This window comes from Musa acuminata, chromosome BXJ3-7 (assembly GCF_036884655.1).
Source record: "Musa acuminata AAA Group cultivar baxijiao chromosome BXJ3-7, Cavendish_Baxijiao_AAA, whole genome shotgun sequence".
NCBI classification, from domain to species: Eukaryota; Viridiplantae; Streptophyta; class Magnoliopsida; order Zingiberales; family Musaceae; genus Musa; species Musa acuminata.
Window position 1 is genome coordinate 39,553,032 of NC_088355.1, and position 18,919 is coordinate 39,571,950.

At 41.0% G+C, this 18,919-nt stretch overlaps 3 protein-coding genes across 6 annotated transcripts; all 3 read right to left on the reverse strand.

The window, feature by feature from the left end:
- Positions 1-3,033: 3,033 nt before the first annotated feature.
- LOC103992997 (NAC domain-containing protein 30) lies at positions 3,034-5,009 on the reverse strand. 2 transcript variants are annotated; one of them, XM_018828892.2, is made up of 4 exons: positions 4,920-5,009; positions 4,077-4,262; positions 3,729-4,000; positions 3,034-3,660 (listed from the first exon to the last, which is right to left on the reverse strand). In XM_018828892.2, the coding sequence occupies exons 1-4, from the start codon at positions 4,945-4,947 to the stop codon at positions 3,262-3,264; spliced, it is 885 nt and encodes a 294-aa protein (XP_018684437.1). In that variant the 5' UTR covers positions 4,948-5,009; the 3' UTR covers positions 3,034-3,261. The 2 variants fall into 2 exon arrangements, with proteins under 2 accessions (XP_018684437.1, XP_009411204.2); XM_009412929.3 differs by having other exon boundaries at positions 4,077-4,253; positions 4,920-4,993.
- A 2,740-nt stretch (positions 5,010-7,749) lies between these two features.
- On the reverse strand, positions 7,750-12,848 carry LOC103992612 (probable alkaline/neutral invertase D). Of its 2 annotated transcripts, none has more exons than XM_009412394.3 (7): positions 12,696-12,848; positions 12,486-12,585; positions 11,510-12,377; positions 10,942-11,311; positions 10,000-10,431; positions 8,513-9,071; positions 7,750-8,249 (listed from the first exon to the last, which is right to left on the reverse strand). In XM_009412394.3, exons 4-7 carry the CDS (start codon positions 11,296-11,298, stop codon positions 7,954-7,956), a joined length of 1,644 nt encoding a protein of 547 aa, XP_009410669.2. In that variant the 5' UTR covers positions 11,299-11,311; positions 11,510-12,377; positions 12,486-12,585; positions 12,696-12,848; the 3' UTR covers positions 7,750-7,953. The 2 variants fall into 2 exon arrangements, with proteins under 2 accessions (XP_009410669.2, XP_009410668.2); XM_009412393.3 differs by having other exon boundaries at positions 10,942-11,412.
- Positions 12,849-13,526: 678 nt separating this feature from the next.
- On the reverse strand, positions 13,527-18,766 carry LOC135585172 (uncharacterized). 2 transcript variants are annotated; one of them, XM_065159868.1, is made up of 5 exons: positions 18,529-18,766; positions 16,300-16,499; positions 15,793-15,894; positions 14,019-14,070; positions 13,527-13,908 (listed from the first exon to the last, which is right to left on the reverse strand). In XM_065159868.1, the coding sequence occupies exons 1-5, from the start codon at positions 18,617-18,619 to the stop codon at positions 13,796-13,798; spliced, it is 558 nt and encodes a 185-aa protein (XP_065015940.1). In that variant the 5' UTR covers positions 18,620-18,766; the 3' UTR covers positions 13,527-13,795. The 2 variants fall into 2 exon arrangements, with proteins under 2 accessions (XP_065015940.1, XP_065015939.1); XM_065159867.1 differs by lacking the exon at positions 18,529-18,766 and adding an exon at positions 16,977-17,880.
- Between the last annotated feature and the right edge of the window lie 153 nt (positions 18,767-18,919).

The window sequence follows — 18,919 nt, forward strand, 5'->3', positions numbered from 1 at the left end:
AGACGTCGCCCAGGGCCTCTGCGTTGCTTAAACCTACCGTGCCGGTTATGGTGTTCCGCTGGATGCGTTTAAGCGCCGCTTCGCCGTTTCGAGCTCACGACACCTTCCCGACGCACCGATTACAAGGCAACTTTTCCGTCTCTACCCGCCTCGTCATTGGAGGGGATGGTGGCCCATCATCGGGTCCCACCGAAAGCCCGGTAAGGCTTAACCGGTGATATGCCTCGACGCTGTTCCCGCGGAGTACCGCAACGGCGAATGGGAGGCGAGGTGAAGTCCCGAAGCATCTTCGGGCTCCGTTTGTAGCGTGCGGGCGCGTCCAACGATTTGAGTGAGCAACCAATTAGAAGCCTATTGGGCTTCGATGTGTTTGGGTCGAACCCATTCGCGTTGAGCCCAAGCGTGGTCCAATGTCCCCCAGAATAAACGTGCTCCATCGTTGTTACTATTCGATCCATTTCAGCACGATGGTCAAAGCAGCACGAACCGGTAGGGCAAAAGGTAGGGTTTAAGGATTTTGATTGAGAAAAATAATAAGTGTTTGAAATAATAAATTAAATAATAATATTTAGAAAGAATTCGAACGAAAGAAATTAAAGAGAATGAAATGTATTAATTCTTGTATGTATGAGTTGGGATTCTTTTAGGACGGTATTTATAGGGACTAAAATATACTTCTAGATTTATCTCGAAAGACCGTCGATACTTTTTGTTAAATAACTATAATAACTATCATATTTATTATTGTGAATATTTATTATTTTTATCAAAATTTATATACCTTACATTTTACCTCGATGGAATATCAATAAATCTCGGATCAAATACTCATAGATTACTTAATACAATGTCATCTTGGGCACTCGTTGAGAAAGTTAAGAGCTATCCCACTTGGTCGCCTAAGGTGCTCGTCAAGGTGGATATCTCGGGCACTTATTAAAGGGGTCGTCTCACAAGTTGTGCCTTAGGCAATTATTAGATACTCACCTCGAGGGGATAACATCAGATATTGCTTGGATCCTCACCCTAAGGGAGGCATGTTGGGTGTTGTTGAGATGCTCACCCTGAGAGTAGTCCATCGAGTATTTCTTAGATGCTCACCCTGAGATGCACACTATGTGCCATTGAGATGCTCACCTCAAGAGAGATGCATCGAACATTTTTTGAATGCTCACTCAAAAGAAGCATGTCGGGTATCGTTGGGATGTTCACCCCGAGAAGGATGTATTAGACATTTCTTAGATACTCATCCTAAGGAAGTGCACTAGATGTCATTGAGATTATCACACCAAAAGGGGCACATTGAGCATTTCTTGGACCCTCAATCCGAGAGGGGTGCATCGAGTATTTCTTGGACGCTCATCCTAAGGGGAATGTCAGGTGCCATTGATATGCTTACCCTGAGAGGGGCACATCGGGCCAACTACCAAAGGAACTGAAAGTGACTTCCGATGAGCATACCATTATCGAGTCGAACCTCACAATATTATATGAAAGGTGTGACACATTAAGGTGTTTGACATGCTGTATAAAAACATCTAAGCACGGAAGTTCACGATGTGCTCGATTGGGTTTGTACCATCATCAAATGCCTTCAACCTTGATAGTCGGAAGCTAATGAAACTAGGCTTTTTTTGGATCTTCTGTGTGAATGAGGATTGACTCGAGATGAGATTGGCCAAATCCTCACCCTTGCAAGTGAAACTCTTGGTGTATATCTTCCAAGCATTAGTCCATCTATTGCACCTAAAGATTCTCTTATGTGAAAGCAGTCGATTGTGACTTGGACTCCAATAAGGTGGACTGTGAGTGGTGAGGTTTGCTAAACTCCATGGTTTGGGATCGAAGTGCTCCTATCTATTGGGTGCTCGACAAGCCTTGGTCGCTCCTATAAGATTAACATCACATTGGGTTCGAGGATCATGATGAGCGTTAGTAGTATCGTAGGCTACAGAGGTGTTGGAGCCACTTGTTGAGTGATAGGATTATGGCGATGGTCTATATCATCCCTATTAACAACTGTACTTATTGAGTTAGGTTCAAGAAGACTTTGACTTTGACAATAATATGAGTCAGGTCCTCACTAGATGATATAGGCTTGGATCATTGAACAAATGCCAATACTATATCGAAGTCTATATTGAGATTTGGGAACATCAACTGCTATCCCCCGTGTATAAAATATGCTGTGGGTCAGGGGTAGAGTGTCATCGCTTAAGCACTTGTTGAGTGGGTTGACGAGATTTATATAATATGAGTCCTCCTTCTAGCACCAAAATATTATGGGATAATTGACGCCTATGTTAGCCCAATATGGTTGCAAGAAGAATAAGATGATCATCAAGGTACCTCTAAAACTCTCTCGAGGGCTGAGGTAAATCTACTCACGTACTTCATGAATCACCTATACAAAGACCAAGGTCAAATAAATTTTTCGATCCGATCTTTTAACTCTAAGATAGTCTCGGATGGATGAGTGAAAATAGTAAAAAATGACTAACCTGTCCAAAATATAACTTTGTACAAAAGAATAATATATTTCGTTTGTTTTGGACTGACGTCCACATAGTCAGACCATTACGCGGGTCTTATCATCTTCTTACCAACTACGGCTATGTGTTATGCTATCATTAGTCGAGAAGATTTCCCTATCAAGATGAATCTTAAGCACATTCTCTTAGACATTAATCCGAGATTACGTTACTTACTCACCATGCACAGAGAGAGAGAGAGAGAGAGAGAGAGAGAGAGAGAGAGAGAGAGAGAGAGAGCCTGGTTTCGAAGAATGGAAATAGGAATCATGGACTGAGACAGCAACTCAGTGGTTTCCCACGAGAAAACGGAAGCTGCTTCTTCAGCCTGTCAGCATCAGACCACCCATCGATCACGACCGACTCTGATGACAGATTCGTCGATTATGATCATGATGTCGTACCGACAACTTCAAGTAATCCTTTCGTAGATGCTACTGGCAGCGGCGAAGCGATGGCCGAGAGAGATCAACCTATAACCAGCAACACAACCTCATCGTCCTTGCCCAAGATCTTGGAGATCAGCAGCTTTCAGACGTCGAAAGAGAAGACATAGTTATACAGCTTTCAGAGGTCGATGCAACACTTACAAGATATACGAACACTAAACCTATTACATCAGACTCAGAGATCAGCACCTGCTCACTACTTTCCTATCACCCCGGGATTGATTGCATAGTAGAAGAGAGAGAGTTAATGATCGTTAAAGAGCTCGTGTACCATCTCAGCATCATGAGCTATCAAAGAACGAAAGAAAATGTTCTGCTTGACTTTGACCAGCGCCCGCATCATAATCTGCGATCGCCATGTCGGAAGAAGTTGACTCGTTGATCTGCGATGAGAGCAACTTGTCCAAAACCTTCCAATCTATCAGCTGGCCGTCGCAGTTGCTTCTTCTCTTGTTAGCACCGTGCTCGTCACCATGTTGGACCGTCCATTCCTTCGTGGATAAGCTTGGACTGTCCATCTGTGGAATGTCAAACGCATGTTCTATGCCCCTCACGTAAGAATCCATGAGGAAGGCAGGCCTGGAAAAGTTCACCGGAGAGCGAGGTCCATCGATGGTGTAGCATGGCCTCGGACTAGGGCTTGGCTTTTGGAACGCTCTACAGACGACCCATCCTTCTTCCTGCAACTCAAGTTCAGTACGGCATGCATGCGAGCGTTGGGCTGAGTTCTTACACGGAGTTGACTTGCCTGAGGAGGTCCGTGTTGACTCGTCTGAAGACGGTACTCATGCATGATCCAATCGGTCTTCCTCCCGTTCGGGGCTCGTCCCTCGTAGAACACCAGCGTCTTCCTCATCCCTATGATTCGAGAGCTGGAAAGAACGGGCTTGTCGCGCCCCGTTGCTTTCCAGAATCCGGCAGCGGTGGCTCTGTTGGTGCGAGTTCCGCTGGGGTACTTCCTGTCCTTGAAGCTGAAGAAGTACCATTCGGTTTGCTCTTCATGGCCATACTTGCACCGATCTATCCACCAAGAACAGCAAGCATTAGTCGTACGGAGTAGATCGATGGTAAGAATCTTACCGTAACGACGACTAGCCTTGGAGATCCCATGGCTCCATTCGATAGAGATCGACATCCCGAATGACGTCCGGATCGATCTTCTGGCAGGCCACCTTTCTTGCAAGATAGTATCCGACGAGCTCTGCCTCCGTGGGGTGGAATCTGAAACCAGGTGGCACACAAGAATATTCCACCACCTCCATTGCCGATTCAGCTGTAAACCCTAACACGCACCCACGAGTCGTTCATGCATAGAGGAAGAAGATGGAAGAGAAGACACTACATACATATATCAGCTATCATGTAATGCAGCTTATTGTGATGTTTGATAGCGATCTTCTTCTTCTTCTTCTTCTCTTTGGAGCAAACGATGTCAACAACAACAACAACAACAACAACAACAACAACAACAACAACAATTGCTACTACGACAGAAAGCAGACGATAAAATTGACTTTTTTGAGGATGAAGCATGCCTGCCCTGTGTTGCTTTGAGTGCACTACATGGTTGGGTAGCTTTCAGCATCCACCACGCCCCCACAAACAAACAATCTTAAAGGCCGAAGGCACTAACGACGGCTGAAACTTTACAGTGACAATCCGCCGCAAAATCGACCGCTTACCCACTCACGGATGCTACACTTCTTCTCGCTACACACACGCATGCATGTAAAGCTTGTGAATGAGGAGAAAAGGATGAAGGGAACTAAAACCATAGCATCCATCCATCGAATGCTATACGCATCTAAGAATAGAACCACTAGCTAGCCAGTTTGTACTTGCATATATATATATATATATATGCCTTCCATTGCACTCATGCATGCTACTTGACCTAGCAATAGAGGAGAGAGAATGAATCTATCTTCAGTCTTCTTACCCATGGAGGAGTTCATCTGGCAATTCATTATCGAGTTGCTTCCAGAGAGAGAGACAGAGAGAGAGAGAGAGAGAGAGAGAGAGAGGAGAATAGAGTAAGATGGTAGAGGCAGCAGAGGGTTTTATACAGGTGGGAAGGAGCTGGAAGGACATAAATAAATGAAGGAATTAATGTAGAGAGAGAGAGAGAGAGAGAGAGAGAGTAGTCATCGATTGCGCGTGGGGTGGGCAAAGGGGAACGGAAAGCATGGAAAGGGACAGAGGAAGTCGATTTGGGCGGCGGGGAGTGACAATAAGAAATCCTCACTCCACCACCACCACCACGACCACCAGCAGCAACTCCAGCTCCCCCTCTCCCCTTGTGTTGGTAGCCTCCTTTACCGCCCTTGTATTGTGCTGCAAGACTTTCTTCTTGGAATAGACGTTAGATTCTGAATGCCACTTCTTCCTGTCCAAGAAATATCATGTGGTGGTCTTCCTCTCGCACCACAAACTAAGCCAATCATCTGTGTTCATTTCCGAGAAAGAAGCTTCCATTAACAAGAACTAAAGATTGTATATAATTCGGTAGTCTTGTAATGAAGAAGTATGACATCATGAATGGTATTGCCATCTATCTCTATGAATCCAAGACTTGGAACGCAAGAAATACCATGACGACAAAGAAAAGCTAAACCCTTGTCGTTCAAGAAGAAAGCACGGAAGACTTATGTGGGGAATGTGTCCCAAGAACAGCCATCTGAGTACCAAATGGCAGCTAGTTTAATCTGTGTATATTATTCCGGTGGCCTGCACTGCTTTTGATGGTGCTTGCTAGTACCATATTAGAACCAACAAAGGGAATCACAAGTGGAAATGCGTGCTCTATCCTTCTTTAACTCGAGTTAGTCTCACATCCATCGTTCTTCAACAGTACCTGATGGCCATTTGGTTACTTGATGAAGGGATTTCTCATGCTCTACGTACGTATAATTCATTGTATACCACACCTTCACCTTGGTCGGGAGGAAGGATGATCCAGAAAGATGACCCATCGTTATGGTCCGAGATCTTCACCATTGGTAGCTTCGGAAACATGGACTTCTCCTTCTCCTCTTAATTCTGGAATCGAAGGGTCTCACCTTCTTCTTTTCGAAGTGACATCACATCTGTAGCGTATGCAGCTTGTCCTCATGTTTAGAGAGAGTCGGATTAAGATGCTAATGGTTCATGAAAGAAGGATCTTTTTCTTTTGTGGCTAAGTGGATGATGACCAGAACTGCTGGATGCTAAGAAGAGATCAGTGAGGGAGACACAAGCAAGTAGTATATTGGGCATGAGGATACCTTTCCGTGGCCGAGGCGTGACAAAAGTGATTCGTTCCAAGTTATAGAGCCGATTTCCTGTGACACGCTTGCGCTTGTTCTTGGACAAAGCAACCTCCTTGGACTTGGACACCCACGGGCGGCCAGTCTCCCTCTTTATGTGTCTCGTCATACTTTGCTTGCTTGTAATGCCTTTCTAACATAACTATATTATGTCTTGCCTCTCTCTCTCTCTCTCTCTCTCTCTATCTGTGTGTGTGAGAACACAAGCTTTCACTTTGGCATGAGGGATCTTATAATCTTGGATGGTTAAGACAGTTAGGCAAGGCCATGCTTGTTGCTTGCGTCACTTGGATACTGTTGATTGCTTGTTGGTGGAGTTGAAACTGAAATGAAGACTACATGAAGACTTTTGTTGAAGATATAAGACTCAGTAGTCCAAAGACTTTGTTGTGGAGAAACTAATCACAGAGGTCTCTGTGTGTGTGTGTGTGTGTGTGTGTGTCTTAGAACACAAAGCTCTCAGTCTTGAGACTTGACTAGCAAGCAGATAAGGACATGTCTCCTCCCACAAGTGGTAGCCTTTCACTTTGGCATGAGGTATGATTGAACTCTACTTTGGCTCATGAGCTAAAAGCCTTGAAGGGTAAGGATAATTAGACAAAGCCGTGTGAGTTGCTTGTGATGTGGTTGGATTTGAAGCATCACTTAAATACTAGTTGGTGGTGGAGTTGAGACAGAAGTGAAGAGTACCAACTGTTCCAACAACATGAAAACCTCTTAATGAGTCCAAAGAATATGTTATTGAGAAGCTAATCACAGAGGACTCCTACTTCTTCTCTTCTCTTGGCTTGGCTACTGTTGCAAGACAAAGGAGTGAGACCAAGCTAATAATCTAACCCACTTTCCAAGTACCAAAAAAGCTTAACCCAACACTCCCCATGGGCTTATTATTTTGATCTGATGACCTGAACATGGTGGTCCTCCTTCTGTTTGTCATCATTGGAAATGGATGACTAGTTGGGACCAGTGTGGCACTGCTAATTTTTGGTATGTGTCTGACATGTGGCAGCCTTCATCATTGGGTGCATTGTATGAAGATTGCCTTCAGAAAAATAATCCAGCCTGTTGCTGCCAATGTTGATCAGACATGCTGTTCTCAGAGAGAGAGAGAGAGAGAGAGAGAGAGAGAGAGATCTAATAACCAGTTGCAGAAGTTATGGTGCATGATTTAACTAGCTTTTCTTTTCCTGCAATTTTGTGGAAAAAGGAGCCATTGTAGTTCATGTTCTGATCCTCTACCTGTAACCTGAAATCTGTAATCCATCAATGTATGATCACCATCATGTTTGCTTGTGACTTTTCTCTGTTGTTGCTCCATTATTTTGCACTCTCATGTTTATAGCATGCCTCACATAAATAGTGTTGGCATGTATAGCATGGAAGAAAATTGACATTCTAAATCAAAATTGAAGTGCTCTCTTTCCTTCACAAATCTATTTTGGTAGCCTTACTTCCTTCACTTGGTTAGGAAAAATAATGATTCATGTCAACTCCATTTACTGGTAACCATAATATTTTGTGTCAGCAATTTCTTGGGGAAGTCGAGCTCTTTATGATAGTATTTTCAAGACAACATATGAGCTGATATGAACCGAGCAGGTGATAACCGAATGCTGCAGAAAAGAATGAGAAATGTTCTTACAACATGATTCTTCTCTGTAAAGATTCTTAACAAGTCCATGAGTTTGATCTCTTGATTAGAGGCTTCATCGCCTTGTCCTCTTCAAGAGAGACCATCCCCAGATGTGATGGATCTTCCAGCATCATCTTAGCCACCAAATAACCTGCAATCGACCATGTCTGGAACTTCCTTGCCTGTTTTCCTATGTACCTCCCCAGCTTGCCATCGTAGTATTCCGGCCAGCCGTCTTTCAAGAGCCGGTTCTCTGCAAGCTCGATTGCTCGTCGGGCAATCTGCGGTCGACCAGTCTTGATACAGGCTGCAGTGAGCAGCCAAAGAAGCACTGCGGTGACAGCAAAAGAAAGGAGGAAAAGTTGTATAGTGGTTAGAGACCTTTGTGCATGTCGATAGTCAACATCTAGAATAATTACAAGCTAACAAGGTGGAAAAGAAAGAAAGCACAGTGATAATGAGCACAAAATAGCAACGATATCTTAAATAACCTGAAGCGGCAAAGTTTATGTAATGAAATCTCCAAGGCAGCAGATTCTTTTGATTCATCATCCCCATAAAAAAAAAAGCGTCAAAGGCCCCAAGTTGACTAACCTGGCCAAGATCCTCCATTGTGGTAGCTCCATCTTGTATTCTTAGGATCACAACCGGTGACGATTCGCCACTCATGGTTCTCGATGGCAGGATATGTTATTTTTAAAGGCATTTCTCCAACCAGTTCCTCCCAACGCTCTTCGATGAGATCCATAATAGCCATAGACTGCTCCGGGGTAGCAAGAGATGACAAAATGGCGACAAGGTTTCCCAATGCGAACCAGCGGAAGTCCATCCTTGCTGGACTGACATTCCCAATAAAATAACCTCCTCGCGTAGGCATGAAATCAAACACCCAATCTGGAATTGAGTCTGGGATCACATTGAACTTGTTGACTGCTGTGTGAGAATACTCCTCTGTTTTATAGCGATATATGTCATTTAATTGCTGAAAATCAAGCCAAAAGTAACTTCTCATGTGGTAACTTAGTGCATGCAAACGTTTCACGATTCTTTCTACAAATTCCTTCCCTTCCGCATCATGTTTAAGCATTGGCAGAGCACACCTCAAAGCCATAAAGAAAAGTGCCTGAATTTCGATAGGATAACCATATATACCCTGAAAATAAAGTATGTGACAGAACACATATAAGTGAATCAGAACAAATAGGAATATGTTTGTGAATAATATATACAAATCCATACAAAGTTTAAACATGTGGGACGTCGTGACCAAGTCCAAAACCATATGGTATGTTTAGAAAAGTACTAAATAAATGCTTGTTTGGGTGCATAACAACTTACGAGTCCATCTAAAGAATCTTTGCTCAAACCCCTTAAGTTCATGCCAGGCCTAAATATATGGCAAAAACCCTTTCTTAATAAACCATATGACATGACAAGACAGTGGTTGCTCCATCTGATATGTGCTCCCGGATTGTCCTACGAACAGGCCTTGCCTACTAGGACCACTAGTTTTCACAAAGTTGTTTTCTTAGGTTAGTGCTGATACAATATATGTCATGATTCCAGACTGTAAAAAATACAGGTTTTAGGCCAAAAAGACCTTCGAGTTCTTAATGATGGACAATGACTCACCATTTGCGAGGGGTCTTAGAAAGTAACTTGGTCATGCTATCATGTGTTTATGATCAAGTCTGATGTGGCCCTGTTAACCGTCATGCTTATGACCAGCTAGAAGAATTAAGTGGGGTATGTTATGGTCTTTAGTTCATACAAAACTACTTTTTTAGCCAAAATCAGTTGCATGTTACATTTGTTTCTATTGACAAAATGAATATCCTATAGTAAAGTCCAGTAAGGAGATATTCCTGTTTTAACTTCAAGAAGAAAACTTTGGTGTGAACAGGAAAAATAATAGAGATCTTAGCAGTCAAAAGCAGAAAAGGACAGCAAAGGATCTGAAGGAAACAAAAAAACGGAACATTTTAGGAGAAGGATAAAAGGTTCAGAATAGTAAAATAGTGATCGAAGCATACGATATCTGAACAGATGACTGCATTGAAGAAAAATGCTTATGGTCTTACCATTCGTCGATCAATCATTGAACAACCATCAGCACATAGGAGCGTCGGAAATGTGTCAAAACCTTCTGATAGGCATAAAGCTAATATAAGCCGCATTCCCTTTTGGCATTCATGTGTTTCTGCAAGAGATAAGTCTCCAGTTGACTTTGTATAGGCACGGAGAAGTATAATCCACCAGAACCCAGAGTCAACAGGTGCAACTCTTCCAATTGCGCTTTCACCAAAATCTGCAATCAGTGTATCTGTTTTTCGACCAGCATCATGGAGCACTTTGAAGCTCGCTGGCATGACACCTTCACCAAGCGTGAAACGGTCTATCTTCTTTTCCCACCCTTGAAGATGGAGGGTTTTCAGGAGAAAGTTTTTAACTATCTCCGGTTCCCCATTCATTAAAAAAGCGAGTGCACTCGGTACAAAATCACGAACAAACACCTATATAGAAGTAAATCAGTGATCAGCTTGCGACACCAGTAGTGATCTTATCAAGCATGCATTTTGAAATATTTTCCCCTTGCTATATTGCCATAAACACATCCATCAGAGCGAGCCATCAGAAGATAGGATGAAGCAGCAAAGTGAGCAGCCGCACGGTGCATCACATCATTAAGAAAATTTACATAACTAGAAAGGTGGGTAGCAGTGTTATCTCCGTGGCATCATAATAGGTTGAATGCACTGAAAGATCAAAAGTAAGTGCTTGGATTTGCAGAGCGACCCTTCAGGCATGCATGATAAATCACAACACCATTAAATCTATAGAAAAACATGGCAATCCAACCAGCAAAACACTAGAGAAAGGAGGAGGGTGCATTCTAGTATAATGTCATCGAGCAAAATCCAAAAGGTTTTGGATATCTACAGTACGTTACTAATGAAACACCAAACACAGCAGAATTAACTGAAGAAAAAGATCCACTCATACAATACAAACTTTATAACTACCTGATCATAGTTGAGGATCTCCTCCGACCCGTGATCATTGGCAGCGATCGTCCCCACCGGCTGCCCTCTGAAGTGCACCAACGATCTCCGGAGCGAATCCCATGCCTCGGCAACCATCGGATGCGGCTCGAAGGAGTTCCGAGCTGTCGAAGGCGTGTCAAATCCAGACCTATACCCTGCGGGCGAATATATACTGTCATAGCCCTCGAGGGCTCTGACATTGATCGAGAGCTCGCTCAAGGACCTCTCATCGAACGATCTCTGCCGCTCAATGTTGAGCTTCGGCTTGTTGAGGAGCCGTGATAGGCTAAGGTCGTCGATCTCCACCGAAGAGCTTGCCTCCTTGGGCCCGTCCATACTCAAGACCGATCTGCATCAGTTCCCAAAAAACATACAACTTTCACGAATCTAACCCAGCCCACTATCCAAAGAACAAGAACCAGTCGTTCCTAGTACAAGATCCAGTCCTTCCTAGTACAAGATCAGAAAATCCAGAGGAGTAAAATCCAAAAAAAAAAAAACAGAAAAAGAACAGACAAATTTCTCCGAGAAGTAGAGAGGGACAGACCTCGAAAGGAGGAAGAGGCGACTCTCTGTCTCTCTCGACAGATCGCTCGGAAGAGATGGAGATCAGAGGCGGCCACAGGGCTTGAGGGGGAAAGAAGAGGGGAAAAAGCGAGCGATTTGCCAAGGGCTGATATTTAAGGGCCGACAACGGGATCACAAGCTTGCGCCGTTAACCTGAAGTAGCCGGTAACATCACACGGAGACTCACCGCCGGCGCCAGTGTTGCATATTCTGGCACACATAACGGAGGTAGATCTACCAACGGCAGAAGTGCAAGTAAGGCTTCCCATGTCCGAGTTCTCGGGTAGGTTGTCGCGTTCATTCGTACGGACAGATAGGGGTATAAAAGGAATCAATTCTTTACGTACTCACCCACCGACGAACCCGCCATGTTATCGGTGGCTGACATGGCCCCTGCATGGCGGGTCTCCTCCTCCACCGGTGCAGTAGGTAGGTTAGAATGGCAGGACGATTGGTGTGTAAGGGACGGGCGAGTCGACGGCTCACCAGTCCTCACCGTTCATTCGGTGTAATCCGCACTCAAAGCCCCCCAAAAAGAAGGGCAAAAAAAAAAAGGGCGGACAGCTTGGAACAGCTTCTGATGGGTTGCAGGTGGCGGACGAAGGGAAGGTTTCAGTGAGTTGGGTTTGTTTATCCCGGCAGGCACAACCGAGTCTTTGACTGAACGCCGGCTGCACGCGTTTGTTGCATGCCACAGTATACATCCAAGGGAAGGCAGAGTGGATACATGACAGCAGTGTCGAGCACAGTGATCCCATAGACTCAGACTGGACCATCTGGTTTGAACTAGTCCATGGACGGACTTGTAAATGCTGGCCCAACCATTTCCAAGTTTTGCGATCCTTGCGCTGTTAAACACAGGTACAAAGCAGTGTTATATATCAAACTGGTTAGTTAATGAAAGCAGATAAGGGAAGGAGAATTCATTCCATGCATTTTTAAGAGTTAAGAGTTACCAAAGATGGCCATGGATGCTGAATGTCTACCATGGTGAGTCTTCATATTAGAATGGCAGGCAGGGGCACTTAATCTCTGTGCCCAGTAAGTGTTGTACTCCTGTGGAAGCAAGTCAAGAATCAGAAAAAACCAGGTCATCTTTGGAATCTTGTGCCTTCTTAAGATCACTTGTCATATGACAATATTCCTGAGCATCCAGATGACCTAACCTCTAGATTTGATGATAAAACTGTGTGCAGATCTTGTTCACTTTTCTAAGATCACTTGACACCTGACAGTGTGCTCCACCACTCAGATAACGTCCAGATATACTGTTCAGTGTATTTCTTGTGCAATTAAAGATGAAACTTGTGGACTTACTGATCTTTCCTTCACCATCATCCACTGGTGTTATCCATCTGCAGACCACAGAATGGGAGAGAGGATTAGATGCAAAAATCAACAACAAGATGGGTTTCAAATTATAACCACTAGAAAATTATACACTGCAACCACTAGGAAATTATGTAGAATCATATGGGTAGTAAAATAGAACTTGATAAGAGAAAAGATGATGACAGAGCAAATAAGCACATTGCACTGCACTAACATGAACTTGTAACAGGGTATATGATATATGAGACTCATAAGAAATGAGGATGCTGCAGACAGCTTCAGCTACAAGTTTTGGCTCAGCTTTGAATGTGGTGTTTGAAGTCATAAAAATCTGACTGAATTTTAATGAAACTCAGCTTGTTTGTCTGAATTTTAATGATTGACTGCTGACATATCCCAGTGCTAAAAGGCTGAACATGGCAATGGATTTTAATCCTGGTGAATAAATCCAAGGCAACTATTCCAGAGTGGTCATTGGTTCACAAGTATGTTTGGTCTCACAATACCTACATCATAGTTTGCATCGGCAGCTTCTTCCACATTTATGTGGTCCCTCTTGGCAATAACAGCTTTGATAAAAAGCCAGACTGTCCTAAAAATCTAAAAAACAAGTTAGCTGCCAGATAACATGATAGTTGCTGATAACATTGTCAAGCCACTCAATCTGAAACAACTTCAACTCGTTAAAAAAACACCCCACACTACAAACAAAAGAATAGAAGCTGTTTAAAGAAGAGGTATCACAGGAAAACATGATGAACTGTATGAAAAATTTACATGACATGCAAAAATGCAAAGTGAGCTACTAGCCAGATTAGAATTGTACACAAATATCCGAGACAAATTACTGTGCTGAAATGAAGTACATCTTTTGACACTTTCTAGATAAAACTTGCTAGAGAATTCCATCAGATGCATATATTGACCAGAGCATTCAAGAACCTCCGTGACGGTAAAGAAGTACTGAACGGTAGACAGTAGCAAGATGGAGGAAAACAATCAGCAAAATGATGAGATCGTCCAGAAAACCAACAAATCCAAATACTCCTGTACCAAGAGTGTCAATACTAATTGTTAAAACATGATATAAGATCAGTAACTACAAAAACACTGCAAGTACAAATATCCACAAGAATCATGGAGACGTGGTATATTACCTTCTGGGATAATGTCCACGGGACTCAGCACATATATTGCAGTTAGAGCCATCTGGAAAATTTAAATCTCAATATACTTTAGTAAATGTGCAAAATAAATCAAAATGGGTATCCTAGAAACTAGAAAGTACCTAAGCGAGCATGGGTACTGCACATAGGCTTACAATACACGTTGCATTAACATGTTGTCAACTGCTTTATAATTGGTTTACAATTTTGCAGAAATCAAATTCTAAGCCTCATTGCATAATCTTTTAAAAATTCTTTGAAGGGACTATCTGATTCTGCTTCTGGACACGTAGACTTATTCCATGGTCATAAAAATTTTGGTGTCCACTAAACAATTTGATGTACACCAAAACAGTAGCACATTCTGTCCAAATAACTCCGAGAATAGGAATGCATATCCAGATTATGCCACTAATGCATATGCTTCCTTTTCCTCATTGTTATCAATTCTTTGTCATGAATATTTTTATTGTCGTGATAAAACAGGTCGGCCATGTTAATATTACATTAATACCTTAAACATCTATCCTCTCTTGTTGTTGATCACATCAATTGGTCACTTATCACTATAACTTCAAATTACCTAATTATACTTTGATCTTGATAAAATTTTCTATTTTGATACCTGATAACATACATTCATGAACAAAGACTTTTTTCAATATTCAGTATGATGTGTGTTTCCGGGCACTTGTGTGACAGCACACACTTATGTGCTGTGTGGTAAATTGATTTGACCGCCTATCATGGCTACTTCGTAGAACATTATCATGACAATGACCAGATAACAATATTTCATAATCTGTTCACAATAATTATTCAAATATTTGGAAGTCCTTTCTCATAAACATTTAAAAACTAAAGATTATCATCGCTATGGAAAAAAGTTATGGGCCCCACATTAGATTTGTTTAGCAGAATTAAATCTCAATACTGCTAAACATTGTTGGCATTTCAGTGGCATTTCAGTCCATAACTACCAAGGATATAGTTTTTTTACCTTTGTTGCATTTTAACACATCAAGAAAAAGAGGATTGCAAACCTTAGAGGTAGGTTAAATCCCTAAAAGATTCTGGCCTAAATATTATATCAAATACATTACAGAATTATATGATATATTCATAGAGTTGATTCCAGGATAACTTGGCTCTGGTGATCTTAATGTGACCTTAAAGGATTTTGAGTATTTTAACAAATTAAAAACAATGTGGATGCAACTACTTCCATTCTACCTTGCTCTTTGGTAAAAACTCCTGAACAAAAGCAAAAGTTATTTTGTATTCCAGTCCAGAGACTCCAGACAAGCATCATTCAAGTACTTTTGTTACATAAGAATCCCAACCTAATATTGAGCTTATGATAATCATATATAAGAGTAGCAATAAACCTATATATGTTACTAGATCAACAATTACCAATCAAAATAACAAAATATGTCTGGAAATGTTGATATGCCACTGAAGAATCAAAGTTCCATAGACATCAAGAACTTTTCACTTAAATAAAACAAAAAGAAAAAGACAGGATCTAGCTTTTGTTGCATATGGTAAAAAAGGTAAATGTATGATGTAGCAATTTAAGAAGAAACAAATAGATTAGGTAGAAACACAAAATCTTGACCATGATAATGCAAGAAATATATTTATTGAAGTTTGAAAATGAATATCTAAGACTGCTCCCTTTTACTAATTACGAATTAAATTATATATTGAAAACATATAACAACCTTCTATGCACATTTCGTCTGAGTTATCAGTTACTTACAGCAAGAATCACTCGTACTCTGAGGACGAAGGGCAGTGACCTTTGTGGATCCATCATTTCTCTTAACAGCCTTCGGATGAAGAATGGAAGGTCCCTCAACCTCTGTGATGCCAAAATAGTTAATCTTTTAACAAATTGGCTTTCGATTTAGGTATCAGTTCAATATCAAAGGATTGATATTTGACTACATATTTCTGTCTGATATGCCTCTCAATATTACATATAGTAGATGTATTGGAAAGTTCTCTTCCTAACTAGAATTTCTTTTGTTGCATTTGACAATTTTTATTCTTTACAAAAATAAAATAAAATGAAACAAAAAATTCACTTTAGTATTTTTAAATGAATATTCTGCACTGTTATTGTTAAATACTCATCTAGTCACGTCATCTAGATGAACATTTGCTAGTGATTTTTCGTTTGAGATGGGAAAATTTTGATAGGCAGGGAATGGTTTTCTTATCCTTTGAAGAAATGAACAAGAAAGATATGTGATGGGAAATTCACCTGTATAAGGCTGGATGAGCTTCCACCAAAATTTCGGTTGTATTTCTCAATGTTTTCAAGAACTCGACTAGCTTCTGGGTCCTGGCGCTCTTGTACAGCAGCATCAGTAGGTATTAACAAAGTTATGAAACGACGGCAAATGGGACACTTGCATGGTTGAAGGGCAGATCCATGATGCCACACACGCAGAATACAATGGCCTGAGAATACAAATTTGATAGTCTCAAAACATATTATAACTAATTAATCAACAAACATACTGAGACAATAATGACCTCCTGACTCTACAATTAAAACTTGACTTAGGACCAATAATACCTACCATCTCTGGGATATTTGAGGTAAATGATACTGCAAATCTTCAAAGCTATAAGCTAGATGCATAATCTAAGCAAATTTAAAATCACTTCTGAGATCAAGAATCTAAACATATGTCCACTAATTGCCATTGGAAAATGTCTTTTATTCTACCTCACTAATTCATGTAGGAGATCTCTCAGGGAAACCATAAAAGATTAAGTGATAGAGCAACTAGCATGCTTATTATAGAAGCATGAATAGAACTAAAAAATCACCATCACTTTATGAGAAAGCATAAAGAAAGAATGAACAGCGAGAACAATCTGCACAGGCTGTGAATGACAACATATGACCTCTCAAAGTGTAGAAGAACTAACCAGTGTCAAGCAAAAGTCTTGAAGATACTGAAGATGAGCATTTTACGAGATTATTATGTGTCCCTAGCCAACAAATAAAGTTGGCATTGTGAAAAAGCTCCAAAACGTCACAAAAAAAAGGTAAAAGAAGAAGAAGAAAATGTACATTATAGTGTGACATGATAATAAATAGGTTTTAATACACTACTGCTACATGACTGAGCCATCGTGAGATGTTTTTTTATCTAATATAAAAATGTTGCTCAGCTGGTTTCGGGAGCAATGATTAGGAAACAAAAATGTTGTGATTCAAAAGAGGAAACAAAAACTATAAGAGTTACATGAAAGATCTACTTTTGAGTCCTCATCTTTCATGGATCAACATAATAGCCATATAAACTTTCATACTGTATGTAATCTAGTAATGATGTTATTTTAATTGATGAGAGTTTAGTTGAGATTTAAGTCTTACCTTGATCGATGGAGATAAATGATAGAAACCAAGAGTTTTAGGTTTAATAAGACTATGATCAAATATATGGTATATTATTTTAGCAAGGCCAAGAAAAGAATCCAGAGTACAGTTGAAATGTTATGTGCATAAGAAAGAATTCAACTATCATAAATAAACTTGCATTACTTGCTCGAAGAAAACATCACAAATCTTGATGGCAGATTCCATTATTCAATTAGTCAACCTTCCAAATATTCTTGCATACAAATTAATGTTATGGAAGATAAAATACTCTTCTTTATTAAACTAAACCTGACAACCATTCATAATCCAAATTCACTCCATATTTAATAACAACTAGTCATTCAAAATGCGTTTCAAAATTATGAGATATTATCAGATCAGTTACCATGGATTCCCATGAAAATTCTTCATCCAACTGACTAAAATTACAAAAATGGTGGCATGCGACTCAACCTAAAACAATGAATAAATTGGCTCTACCACCTCAGGCCAGCGAAGAATCTCCACTTTGTGGGAAAGCTCGTCTTGTTGCAACCACACACGATTAACGACGAAGAAATAGAAATGAAAGATTCAAAACTAAACAAAAGGGACATCAAGAACAAAAAAATTAGGGTTCAAGATCTTATGAGATATTGTCAGATCAGATACCACGAATTCCCATAAAAATTCTTCAACCATCAGACTGGAATGACAAAAAGCGCTGGTCAAGAATGCGAAAGCTAGTCTTGTTGCAATCGAACACAATTAACAAATGAAGAAAACGAAACTAAAGACTCAAAACCCAACAAGAAGGACGTCAAAAACAAGAAATTAAGGTTCAAGATTTTACGAGAGATTGCCAGATTAGACACCACGAGTTCCCACAAAGATTCTTCATCCGACTAAAACTACAAGAACGATGGGAATCAACGAAATCGATGAAAAAGTTGGATCCACCACCTCAGGTTAGCGAAGAATCGCCAACATGCGGGAAAACTCAGAAAACGAAACTAAAGGTTCGAAACTAAACAAGAAGGTCGTCAAGAACAACAAATTAGGGTTCAAGATTGTAGAGAGAGAGGGAGGGGGTGGGTTGGGGTTAAGAGCCGTGACCGCAGAACCAGTGGGAGCAATTGGCTTGGCATGGGAGGGTGAAGCTGTCGTGGCAGATCGAGCAGAAGTCCTCCTCCGGCGGAGATTCCATTCCTTCTTTTACTTTCTCGGGCCGGGGAACGTGATGAGATGAATCAAGAAGCAGAAGAAGCGCAAAGACCAAATGACGGCATCCTCGTAACTTCGCCGGAGCCCCGCGGGCTGCACGCCTCCTGCTTGTCTTAATGCGCGCTTAAGCATCCACGGAGCCTCACATGCCAATTATCTTTTTAATAGGATTATTATATTTTTAAAAGAAAATTATAATATTTTTAATCTGTCTTTTGAACCGATCAATGCAAAGAGTTCGTATATTTTATCGAAAATTTATCTAAGAATTATTTAGGATAAA

What these genes read in the sequence shown, in the direction of transcription:
- LOC103992997 (XM_018828892.2), bottom strand. Translation starts at nt 4,947, where the DNA reads ATGAATTGCCAGATGAACTCCTCCATGG. An exon ending in CCAGATGAACTCCTCCATGG is followed by an intron (nt 4,263 to 4,919) that starts GTAAGAAGACTG and finishes GGTGCGTGTTAG; the next exon opens with GGTTTACAGCTGAATCGGCA. An exon ending in GTCAACACGGACCTCCTCAG is followed by an intron (nt 3,661 to 3,728) that starts GCAAGTCAACTC and finishes CTTGAGTTGCAG; the next exon opens with GAAGAAGGATGGGTCGTCTG.
- LOC103992612 (XM_009412394.3), bottom strand. Translation starts at nt 11,298, where the DNA reads ATGGACGGGCCCAAGGAGGCAAGCTCTTCGGTGGAGATCGACGACCTT. An exon ending in AGATCCTCAACTATGATCAG is followed by an intron (nt 10,432 to 10,941) that starts GTAGTTATAAAG and finishes ACTTCTATATAG; the next exon opens with GTGTTTGTTCGTGATTTTGT. An exon ending in CAATGATTGATCGACGAATG is followed by an intron (nt 9,072 to 9,999) that starts GTAAGACCATAA and finishes CTTTATTTTCAG; the next exon opens with GGTATATATGGTTATCCTAT.
- LOC135585172 (XM_065159867.1), bottom strand. Translation starts at nt 17,136, where the DNA reads ATGTCACACTATAATGTACATTTTCTTCTTCTTCTTTTACCTTTTTTT. An exon ending in GAGTACGAGTGATTCTTGCT is followed by an intron (nt 14,071 to 15,792) that starts GTAAGTAACTGA and finishes TAAATTTTCCAG; the next exon opens with ATGGCTCTAACTGCAATATA. An exon ending in CGTGGACATTATCCCAGAAG is followed by an intron (nt 13,909 to 14,018) that starts GTAATATACCAC and finishes CTCTTGGTACAG; the next exon opens with GAGTATTTGGATTTGTTGGT.